This window comes from Aplysia californica, unplaced genomic scaffold, assembly GCF_000002075.1.
Source record: "Aplysia californica isolate F4 #8 unplaced genomic scaffold, AplCal3.0 scaffold00746, whole genome shotgun sequence".
In the NCBI taxonomy this organism is placed as follows: domain Eukaryota; kingdom Metazoa; phylum Mollusca; class Gastropoda; order Aplysiida; family Aplysiidae; genus Aplysia; species Aplysia californica.
The window spans coordinates 183,258-195,900 of record NW_004798016.1 but is presented as its reverse complement, the minus strand read 5'-3'; the positions used below and the strand labels follow the sequence as shown (position 1 = coordinate 195,900).

General features: G+C 40.5%; 1 protein-coding gene across 1 annotated transcript in view; it reads right to left on the bottom strand.

Moving 5' to 3' along the window:
* Positions 1-700: 700 nt before the first annotated feature.
* Positions 701-12,643, bottom strand: part of LOC101863380 (GMP reductase 2) — a 12,478-nt gene continuing 535 nt past the window's right edge. The window contains exons 2-7 of the mRNA XM_005109051.2: positions 8,649-8,768; positions 5,495-5,578; positions 4,662-4,835; positions 3,414-3,602; positions 2,109-2,311; positions 701-1,367 (exon numbers count right to left, since the gene is read on the bottom strand). Of these exons, the coding sequence (XP_005109108.1) occupies positions 1,169-1,367; positions 2,109-2,311; positions 3,414-3,602; positions 4,662-4,835; positions 5,495-5,578; positions 8,649-8,768 (969 nt within the window). The 3' untranslated portion in view covers positions 701-1,168. The remainder of the gene's footprint in view (positions 1,368-2,108; positions 2,312-3,413; positions 3,603-4,661; positions 4,836-5,494; positions 5,579-8,648; positions 8,769-12,643) is intronic.

Here is a 12,643-nt window from a genome sequence, read left to right as displayed (position 1 = left end):
ATATATATATATATAATATAATCCAGCTTGCAATGAAAAAAAAAAGTAATTTTCCAAAGCAACATTATAAACTAATTCTTGACATAAAACTTATTGACAATGCCATTAGACTGATGAAAGTATAAAAAGAAGCAAAGAAGCAAAAAAGCGTTTATGGTATACAAAGTTAAAGCAAGCATTGTAGTGAAAAGAAAAGATTTTCAAAAGAAAAAAGAATTAAACTCAATTTGATCATAAAAGAAGGTAAGAAGAAATGCCCCTTGATTCAAACATTAGCACAATTCAATCGTACACCTACTTTGGCTGAAGCGTAACTACATGAGATTTCAATCACGGACGATATGTGAGAACTGGGAAGTAGCAACGATGATAACAACAATCCCGGACAACATTCACCAATCAGACACCACAGAGAAGATCACTTACGATGAACCAATCGCGACCCCAGTGCTTTCTTGTCATATCTCCATCTTTTTAAAAACAGTGAAAAGAGTTCATAATAAAGAGTGAGCTTAAGAAGAAGTTACACTTTCAATGTTAAAAAAATGGAGATATTACAAGAAAGCACCGAGGTCGCGATGTAGGCCTATATGTTCTATATATAGCACTGAGGTCGCACAAAACTTCTCCAGTCTAGAGACTGTCAGTTCAACACTTGGAAGTAAATGTTCAAAACATGGAGGTCATAAAGACTACAGGATTTCTTTTGGGAAAACGACACACATCGACAGTAACAACTGCACTCTCAAAGCAACTGCGAGCAAACAGTGACACACATGTACTGAAGTCTGTGCCACTCACTTGACCTTGACAAAGGAGCACACATACATATTTTGCTAACGGCTAACAGCACTCGTTAAAAGCCACTCTTGTTTTTCAACGGGTGCACAAAAGAGATTCTTAAAATTTATTGTATCCTCAAATTCAGGGTAAAAAGAGGGTTTTTCATAACCAAAATACTTTTCCAACAAACTAAAAAATGTTTCGCACAGGATCGCAGCTACCAAGTTTGTAGTCGTGAACATACTTCAACCAATGTTCTTACATTTCTATCTGAGCACACAGGGGAGGAAAAGTTTCAAGTATCTCACGTCTTGTCGCCACTTCATCAAACAGAACCTCTGGATGGTCGAGCATCTCTCTCCTGACTCGACGGTCGAGCGTGGCTCTAATGTTCGGTGGTGTTTGGGGTGAAGACTTCGTTCAGCTGCTGCGTGACCCGGATGAAGGTTGTCCTCCGGCTCAGCTCCTTCAGCTTGGACGCCCCGACGTACGTACACGTGGACCGCACTCCGCCCAGGATGTCCTGAATCGTGTGCTCCACGTCACCGCGGTACGGAATTGTCACAGTTTTGCCCTCAGAAGCTCTGGCGAAAAAAAAATCATTAAAATTTCTGTCATTTTTTGTTTTAGTAAGGTTTTACGGCGCTCGCAAAACTGCATAAGGTCACAGGAGCGCCAAGGGGTGGATGTCAACAGAGAAGTCCAAACGGGGAATCAAGCTTACTCTGCTCACCTCTCTAGCCTCAACACACCACAAACTCTGCTTTGACTATCCAGGCACCCCAGAAATAGCAGTTCACAAGAGAGTGACAAACATACAAAAGAAATAGAGGAAAATTATGACAGTAAGGATGAGGAAAGAAAAAGCAGCAGTACAAGTTTACTATTGACAATAATAGGGTTAATTCTTTTTAAAAAACCCTAAAAAAACAAACAAAAACAAAAACAAACAAACACCCCACACAAACACCACACCTGTACCCCACACAAACTAGCCCACCTGTACTCCACACAAACTAGCACACCTGTATTCCGCACAAACCACCACACCTGTACTCCACACAAACCACCACACCTGTACCCCACACAAACTAGCCCATCTGTACTCCACACAAACTAGCACACCTGTATTCCGCACAAACCACCACACCTGTACTCCACACAAACCACCACACCTGTACTCCAATCAAACCACCACACCTGTACCCCACACAAACCACCACACCTGTACTCCACGCAAACCACCACACCTGTACTCCACACAAACCACCACACCTGTACCCCACACAAACTAGCCCACCTGTACTCCACACAAACTAGCCCACCTGTATTCCGCAACTCCTCCAGCATGTTTCTTCATGGCAGTCGCTGAGCTCATCCCGTAAAAAATCTTGAACTTCTTGCCGTTCTTCTCGATGGTCTCCCCGCCGGACTCGGAGTGCCCCGCCAACATCCCCCCTAGCATGACGTAGTCAGCGCCGGCCCCGAAAGCTTTGGCCACGTCTCCGGGGCACGTACAGCCGCCATCCTAGGGAGGGCAAGGGAGATTGTGGATTATCACAAGATATTATCTTGTTCATTGAAAAACAGAACAAACCAATTTTAAGATTCCATCTGAAGAAATAACAGGCGGAAACACGGAAAAATTAAACATGCCTCCGGGCGCTCATAATATGACCTTATGCAGTTGCGAGCCGGAAATTGAAAAAGCGGGGACATCATGGAAACAGATAGAAAAGGATGCTCAGGACAGGCTTTGCTGGAGTAATGTTGTTGATCGCCTGTGCTCCACTGGGAGCTAAAAAGGGCAAGAGAGAGAGAGCAGTTGCGAGCGCCGTAAAACCTTACTCTAAAACTAAACTAAACATGCCTCTTTGTATTTCTTTTTTTTTCTTTATCACAAAGTGATACATCAAGTTAGAAAAAAAAAGGAACATTCAAATGCCAAAAAAAATAAAAATTTTCAAACAAGTATTTGCCTTTCGAAGTTTTCAATGTTAACACCTTCCAATATCACAACACAAAAACGACAAAAACAAAACAGTCCAGTCAAGTCTTTTGTCTCTATAGATCTCAGGCTCTCACAGCTGCCTCTAGAGCCCACTACATCTTGTCCAGTCTTCGTAAGGTATGGCGCGGGCTCACCAAAAATGTAACAGTGAACATTATATACACAGAAGGCTGCACTTTTGTTTTCACACTCGTCACCCATAGAGCAAAAAAAGCAAGTGCAGCTACGAAATCTTCACCAAAAAAAAATCAAGTTTGAGAAAAATGGAGTCTTCACAAACAGGTAAGGACCACTAGCAAAAGTGCACGCAAAATAAAAACCAGGAAATCAAATTATTCCGTCTTTAACATCCATTTAATTCATCAATTCATTAGTGCAAAAAAGAAATTTTATCCCAACCGAGACCAAAATGCATAATTCCCAGCGCTCAAAAGGGACCCATCCTCAAAAATCGAAAATCACAAAAGAAAGGGTCTCAAAAAGTCTCAGCAATATAATCAAAGAAAAAGACCAGTTTAAGTCCGTGAATGTCAATGGAATTTGTGAAGACTGTATCAAAACAGATAAACCACATCTCAGTCTCTGCCTACTGTCAACGAGTCAAAAAAAGCCAACTTACAGAAATGATGTGACCATCTAGCCCGTGCGCTGCGTCGGCACACTCTATGACGGCGCTGAGCTGAGGGTATCCCACGCCTGTCTTCTTGCGGGTCGTGCACACAGAGCCGGGCCCAATGCCCACTTTGATGATGTCAGCGCCGGACAGCAGAAGTTCCTCCACCATCTCCCCTGTCACTACATTCCCCGCCTGGACAAAAGCAAGAGAAACAAACCAGGGAAATCATTTCAAACTTCTAAAGTAAAACAATTCTCCGTAAGTGTAAAGTAACCTATACTTCTCAGGAGTGGCAGACACTTATGCACAAAAAATATGGGAAGAATCTAAATACTCGAATATATGATTATATGTGAGGCAGCGTGGTGAAATCAAGCACTCGTCAAGACAACGAAAGTCAAGAAATTGGCATTTTTCCGCAGGTTTGGGAATTTTCATCTAATTTTTGTTTTTTGGCTCAACACTTTTCATGCCCATTAAAGAGCACATTTCTGTGTGGATTTTACTGAAAAACGTTGATTAAAGGCAGAAAACGTGTTAATTTTCAGTTTCCGCGGACTCTCAAGCTAAAGAAATAATTCGTCTTTTGCTGCCATTTTCTCACTAATTTTACCTGAAATCAGACGACCCTCACCTCCTTCAATCACACATATATCGACTTCTATTCAACATACATGGATGTTATTTTCACCTAAAACAAGGAAAATGGACAGGCTTTAAGATGATACCATCTAGTCCATATGCCCAAAAATTGACGAGAGCCTGATTCCATCGAGTCGTGCCACACATATATATGTGGGTTATGGCACAGTAGAATCAGGCACATGTCAGTTTGTCAGCACATGGAGTAATAGGTAAAGAGCAATGACAGCAATAAATAATAAATTAAAAATATTTCACCAAAGGGGACAAGATTAAACACTGTTGTCAGATCAAATAATGAAGTTTCTTTTTGTCTTCTGCAACTCTTGTGAACATTGTATACTGAGCTCAAAGACGAGTTCATCAGACAATAAGCAAAGTATTGAACTATGACTGGACTGTACTCACTCACAAGGAAAAGAGCAAGGTGCTGTGAATATCTCGCGACCTCAGTGCTTTCTTGTCGCATCTCCATTTTTAATAACAGTGAAAACAGTTCATAACAAAGAGTGAGCTTAAGAAGAAGTCACATTTTCAATGTTACAAAAAATGGAGACACGACAAGAAAGCACCGAGGTGCGACCAGTCTCAAATAGCCACACCACGTACCATGATGGTATGAGACGGGTACTTCTTGCGTACATCCCGCACAAACTGGACAAAATGCTCGGAGTAACCGTTGGCGACGTCGACACAGATGTACTTGATCTCAGGCACAGCTTCCAAAATGGCACTGAGCTTTTCTAGGTCACCGCTTGATATACCGGAACTTGCAGCCACGTGCTGATGATGATCGAAAAGGAAGAGAGATCCAATGTTAGTATTCACAAACATTACTAAATGGAAACAAATAAACCAACAAAAGTACCGGTAACTTATTAATATTGTCACCAACAAAGTGCACACCGTAACTATCCTGATTATATTATTATTAGATTCTTGGAGACCTCATTGTGACAACAGTAACCAGGTTTATGTGTTAACGAAATATTCACTTTGACGGCTTTCATCAGCAAAGAAAGACGAAAATATATCATCATGTCAAACTGGAGCAGAAAAGGATGTCGATCATTCACTGAAACTGTGTATACACACTCAATACCATCATAATCAATCAAATCCGGTAGTAAGGTTGTAAGTCAAGCATGCCAAAATATAGTTTAAGATATCCCAGAGGCAAATGAACTCGCATTAAAAGAATTTAAAACTTCAAGTTTTTTCAATGTATATCAGCATGGCAAGTTCCTCTCTATAAATAATCCTAAAGAATCGACCTGGCATGGAGGGTTGCAATTAAGCACAAGTAAAGTAACCAGCTCTCAGCTTTGTGACACAATTTCGGGTTCACCTCCCTGGATCTGATGATACCACCACCACGACAAGCTCACACGTCCCACAAAAAGTAATTCTGAAAAAAAAAAAAGAAATCTAATAAAATATACCTCCAGTGTTGACTTATTTTCTTTGGCAAACTCCTTCCAATCATCCACAGAGTAATGCTTGTGGATGGTAGTGAACATCAGGTGCTGAAAAAAAGACCAAAAAAAACAAACATATATATATATATGTATATAGGCATCGTGGTGAAATCAGGCAGGCGCTTGTCAAAATAGTGAAATCGAAGAAACAGGCATTTTTTCACGTAGGTTTGGAAATTTTTATAGAATTTTTGTTTTCTGGCTCAGCACCTTCCTTGTTCATTAAAGAACACATTTCTGTGTGAATTGTACTGAAAAATGTGGATTAAAGGTACATAAAAAAGTAAATTTTCTGTTTCCATGGACTCTCAAGGTAAAGAAATAACTAAACTTTGGCGGCCATTTTCCCGCCTATCTTACCCCTGAGACCTGGATACTCCCACCTCCACCAATGAAAAGACAAATGAAAAAGCTTGAAGATGATACCAGTAACTCCAGATACTTAAAAATTGACGAACACCTGATTACACTGCGTCGTGACACATAATGCATCACAGAGTTTGGCTATCCCTGATTACATCCACACAAATCTTTCACAGCATGAAGTCCCATAATTCTTTTACACAGAATGCTGGGCTAGGCTATCACACAGGTTCACAACTGAACTCAGTTTTCATAAAAGGTCTTCAACTCTTACTGCACTTTTAGTACACGGAAAGCTGTTCCTTCCACCTTTGTACGTAGCTAACTTTGTCATCCAATTTTCCAGTATTACAAACTTTACTCTCTATAGATCTTCATAATTCAGGACCTATTTAATATTTATGACATGGCTGATCCTTGCAATAAATTAAAGTTTGATCATTATGTTGTTGTTGTTGTTGTTTTCAAATCCATTTAGCTGCGAGCATTTCGCTCTTGGCAGCGCAATGCCTCCCTCAAGTAACCACATGTCCTTGTCATCTGGTCAACGCCAGAGTAGAGCAGGCTTTGTAAGTCTGTAGGTGTGTGTAGGAGCTTGCGTCGAAGAACTGCCAGGTTTGGGCAGTGAAGGAGAAGATGTTCAACGGTCTCCTCGTGGTAGTCACAGTGTCTGCAATGCGGTTCCCACATGGGGTTGATTCTGTTTATGTGCTTGTTGGTGTGTAAGTGTCCTGTGCGGGCTCTGAAGATCAATGTCTGATCGGCTCTACATAAAAGATTCGAGTTTGATCATTATAGATATGATGGATTTGCTGGGGTTTTGCAGATCTCTCTTTTATGACTATAATAAACAACCAAGTGATGAATTGGCTTGTCATGTCTGCCCCTCCTCAGATTTACCCACGCTCCCTGTTTTTCTTCTTGGTGGCTTTTCCTGTTTTCTTCTGTCTTCTTTTCCTCTGAGCAACTCACACACTATATGCCCACAATATGCCCACTAAATTCCCACTATATTCCCACTATATTCCCACAATATGCCCACTAAATTCCCACTATATTCCCACTATATTCCCACAATTTCCTTTCTTCTAAATCCCCCCCAATGTACCAGTCTCTCCATTACTAACAACACAGGCACATACAATATACACGTGTAGTAGTTTCCATGTGTGAGTCATCCTGACTTCTTTTTTCTATGGGCCTATTATAATGCCTAACTAACTAGATGCAAACATATTTTTTCAAAGACAGCATTGAACACTTTTGAAGAAAAGAAAGAAAGAAAGAAAGAAAGAGAGAGAAAGAAAGGAGGGGTTATTCATCAAACTAATGAAAGGAAGAAAAATAAATACAGATGCCATACACAGACCAAATGAAATACAATGACAAAGAAAGAAAATTGAAGCCCCCCCCCCCCCCCCCCCAAACAAACTGCCAATTTTCTAGCTCTACAAACAACCAAAACTTTTGTATGAAAACATTTGGGTAAGCACAAAGGATTCCATTTCTCCATTCAATACAGTTTTGCTGAGCAAGTAAAGAAATTTCAATAGATGTAGGCCTAAGATGACACTGCAGCCTATATTTGCTTCTTGTATTGTGTTTATGCTAAAGTTAAAGTGAAATGCATAAATGCTTCTCCTGCAAACCTAAAAAAAGCAACAAGAAATACAGTCCCACGCCTCTTCAAACACACACGTCCATTTCATCTACACACATCCGCCATCTTATCGCAGATAAGGCATCACTTTTTTACCCTTCCCTCCACTACAAGACTTGCATAATGCTGTGCACTGGGTCAAAGTTTTGAGGATTTTAAAATTAGATTTTCTTATTTTGTAACAGATAAAAGAACTCCAGATTTAAATAGCAACCTTGCATAGCCAAACCTCACACTAACAAACAAAAGATGTTTTCAGCCATAGCTCAACTCCTCATTCCATCCAGTGTACTTTTTATTTTCACATATGCTGAGAGTTTGTCTTGTAACCTTTTTCGTACAGCACCCCGGAATAGGATTTTTTTAAAAGAAAAAAAGGAATAATAGAAAGAAAAAGACACCCCCCCCCCCCTTCCCTTAGCCTTACTGTGGACTCAAAAATGACTGGAGACTAAACATAGTGTTCGGATAAATATTAGAAGAAAGAACGGTCAGACTACAGAGACTTATCCAGACATTAACTACTCCAACTACCACATGTTCAAACCAGACACAGACTACGCCAACTACCACACGTTCAAACCAGACACAGACTACGCCAACTACGCCACGTTAACCAATTTTATTGACCAATTGGACCGACTCTTCATTGACTACAGATCACACTGGGGACAAAAACTTGTTGATTTCAAAGTATGGGAAGACTTATTTCTTTTAAATGGTTCAAATATATTATGTTCACCACTTCTCTTACTTTCCCCTAGATTCCTGCCACTAAGACCTCAAGCAGTACGACAGATATTCACACACACGGATTTGGTCGCTTTTTTGCATAATGGGGCTATCCTGAAATATGCTGTTTTGAGAAAATCGAAGGTAAGGTTAAGTTTTTGCCCCTCGTTCAATTTTTTTAAAAGGCAAGGAGAGTTTTCTCTATAACGAAACAATATATGTATACACACAAATTAAACCAAACTTCTCCTTTAGATAGGGCAATGCCCACTTTTGGTGTGGGTCAAGATTTCTGGACACCCCCAAAACCTGGGTTAGCCCGCTTGTCCTTAGAAGCGACCATTTCGCCACTGAGAGACTCACCTTAGCCAGCTGTTTGGCCATTTCAAACGTCCCCACTGTGTCCATGTTAGCAGCAATGACAGGGATGCCTGTGTAAGTCTGCTTGGAGTTGCGGAAGATGAAGGATCTTGTGAGGTCCACCTGGAATTTTATTAGTTCCAATTTCAAATGTGCATTGGCTCAAGAGTTATTTGGAAAGCTTGATACGAAACTATCAATCTTCTCTCCCACATTATTGCATGGTGAGACCATGTCATTAATACCAATGATTTGTATTAATAAACATATATTATATATAGTAATTTACAATACAGAGTTCTATACAGTCAACACACACTTTGTAACACAAAACTCCCAGACCCATGCATCACATGATGAACATTTTCCAGAAATGTGCTAAAAAACTGAAAAGGAAGAGGCTAGCCGTACTTAACTCTATCCCTACGCCCTGAGGTCATTTTTTTGTACCCCTGGGGTCGTATTCTTCACATTTTAGAAAACTTCTAGTATGAAGATCTCTTTGAAACTTTCAGTATTTATAAAAAATAATTTCGACAGACTGCTATGCAAAGCGTACGGATTGGATTAAAAACGAATAAATTTCTACTTTGGAAAGTGGTGGCACAGAGTTCCCCACGTCGTATGGATTCGACAGTAAAACACGACGTACGGATAGGGTTAATACCGGCTAGACTGCCAGGCTAGTTGTACTGAATTGTAAATAAAATTTTAGTTTGCAATACCTAAAGAATATGTTTTAGACGATACTAAAAGGTGCCCTACTGACATGCATGCATTTTAAACCTGAATAATTACTTATGAGACCTGTGTACTCAACATTTTTCTTTTAAACACAAAGTCAATATAATGTCAAAGATATGACATGTAGAGAATCAAAAAGCAAATTGTTCTTCTCGTTTTGGTTCATAGTCATGAATTTTATTGATTTCTCACTAAAATTGCCTCAAATTCTGTGTGCGTTTTACTGTTCATTGATGGGAGGCCATTATTGAGGGACCACATTAATTGGTGCGGTGTATTATATTGAATTCCATAAAATCTTTCTCTATTATCTCTCACTTCTTAGTTGAAGAAGAATGATGAACGTTTATTTGAAATTAAATTTCATTCAAACTGATAAAGAAACAAATGAACTATCATACTATGGTCATCTGAAAAAGCAGGTGTCACTTATGACGTATGTCGTCATCTCTCTAGATGTTTGAATTTCTTGTGTATTTTTCAAAAAAAGTGTTAGTCTACCTATAATACAATTTTTTATTTTTGGGATATTGTATTTATAATTCTCTCGAACTATAGATCTAACTGCTTATTTGATCAAGGAAAGCAGATTCTAAAAGAGGAACAAAAAGGGTTTACAGTTTCGTCGCCATTTGTCAATTTTAATGACACCAGAACCATAGAGGGAGAGAAACGACCGGGGCCAATAGCAGCTTTTGGTCAAGTGGGCCTGACCTTTAGAGTGGACAGCTAGACTGGCAGGCACTTCCAATATAAAATGTGTGTCTTTAGACTGGCAGGCACTTCCAATATAAAATGTGTGTCTTTAGACTGGCAGGCACTTCCAATATAAAATGTGTGTCTTTAGACTGGCAGGCACTTCCAATATAAAATGTGTGTCTTTAGACTGGCAGGCACTTCCAATATAAAATGTGTGTCTTTAGACTGGCAGGCACTTCCAATATAAAATGTGTGTCTTTAGACTGGCAGGCACTTCCAATATAAAATGTGTGTCTTTAGACTGGCAGGCACTTCCAATATAAAATGTGTGTCTTTAGACTGGCAGGCACTTCGAATATAAAATGTGTGTCTTTAGACTGGCAGGCACTTCGAATATAAAATGTGTGTCTTTAGACTGGCAGGCACTTCGAATATAAAATGTGTGTCTTTAGACTGGCAGGCACTTCGAATATAAAATGTGTGTCTTTAGACTGGCAGGCACTTCGAATATAAAATGTGTGTCTTTAGACTGGCAGGCACTTCGAATATAAAATGTGTGTCTTTAGACTGGCAGGCACTTCGAATATAAAATGTGTGTCTTTAGACTGGCAGGCACTTCGAATATAAAATGTGTGTCTTTAGACTGGCAGGCACTTCGAATATAAAATGTGTGTCTTTAGACTTCTAAGACTCCGCCATAAACTCTTTTCACGCCACGTCTTATAATACTTAATTAACTTACTAATCATAGAGACATTATTTAAGGGCTACTGAGGTTAACAAGCGTGAACGCTACCATGGTTTAGAAAAATAAATAAATACTAAAATTTTATTAAAAGACGAAGAAAACAAAAATTTGCGCAAAAAAGCATTGCTCTACTGATCGAGAAACCTTGAATTTTAATAAAATTATTCTTTTTATTGTCAATATCATGTTTATTTATTTATATAAAATAATATTTGTACAGCTCAGTTCAGCAGAAATATCATTGAATGCGGGGGACTTCTATAATGAGTGACCACCCCAAAAAACACTATAAAGAAGAGAACTACCCTAACCTACGGCCCCAACCCCTAGCCCTCCTCCTCTATACTCTGTCCCAAAGTGGTGCTCGTTAGGGCTGTACCCCGGTAGCAAACCCGCTCGTGCTCACAAGCCCCTAGTTCAAGTCACAAGCCTCAAATCACTAGGTCAAATCATCAAATCAAATCACCAGCATGATAAGTTGAGTCTAGCGCAAACTGTAACCTCCTTGGTCTAGTCTAAACTTCAAGTCCACAGCAACTAGCAATCCGCGAAGCCACTCGTGTCAGGCCCCCTCATCATCCCCACCCTGCTTGCAATCCGCGAAGCCACTTACATCAGAAAAAGAGAGAGGGGGAGAGTGAAAGATCTCGCCCACAGAGTCACTGCGCGGATTGGCGCTGTAGTTTACTCGATTAATCGAAGGCCTGCGCAAGCCTCAAGTCCCGTCCGCAGCCAGAGGCCCCACAATTCACACAGTACTGCTTTGCGCTAGGCCTAGAGACTTGCCCCAAACCTGACCTGCTGACTTGTACTGTCTCGATACACCGAGCGAGCGGCACACCACGGTATCGCTCGATGGCGTAGGACCGTCTTGAAGGCGACAAGACAGTTCGATGTGTTCAAACAGCAAGACAGTACTGTTGGCTGTGTGAACTTTGAACCCTGGAGGAAGGGAGAGGCTGGGCTTGTTTTGGTGCAAGGCGTAGAGAGCTGGAGTTATTTTTAACTTCCCGCCGTTGATCAGCTAAGCGAATGGATAAGTGAGAGGGAGCGTGGTATTGTAGTAACAGAGACCTAGGTTTCTGGTAGTAATATAAGAATAAGTTGACTTAGATTACCCTAAAATGGAAAACTCCAGGGGTCGTTGTGATTGGCTTTTGTATCGTATATGTAACCTATTTTGTAGATGTGTTACACTCACAGTGACATAATACAGAACATTTAGGAGACGGGCTAGGCCTACTTCAACCCAATGTCAGGGCCAACCTGGGCTGAGAGGGAACAACGCCCCAGCAGAAAGACGGAGGTTCTCAGTAAAAATTTCTCCCCATACGGGAATCGAACTGAGGTCTTTTGCGTGCGACGATGAAGCGCTTGGCTCGTGCACATTAAAAATAAACAGGCCTTTAACATTATAAGAATAGCCGATCCAATATTAATTTTAAGTGCATTGAATAGAGCTTTTTGTTTTTTACAACCGAACTATGAAAAAACAACAACCGATCTTGCACTTTTGGTGCAAGCCTCTCAACGCAAATAACCAGAGAATCTTCTGTAATATATGTATGTACTGAGCCCACTGCCACGAGAGTTCGCGACGTCACGACACAGTACAGTAGGACTGTCCGCGAGTCACAACTCACCGGAAGTTCCCTCCGGTAGCAAGCGGGAGGCAAATCAAACCACAAGCCTGCTTGCAAAACTCTAGCGCAACGTCCGCTGTTTTGCAAGCCTTCGATTAACCGAGCAGAATCCAGCCCTAGTGCTCGTTACTAGTAGTGTTCCCTTGAATGAATTCCATTCTGAA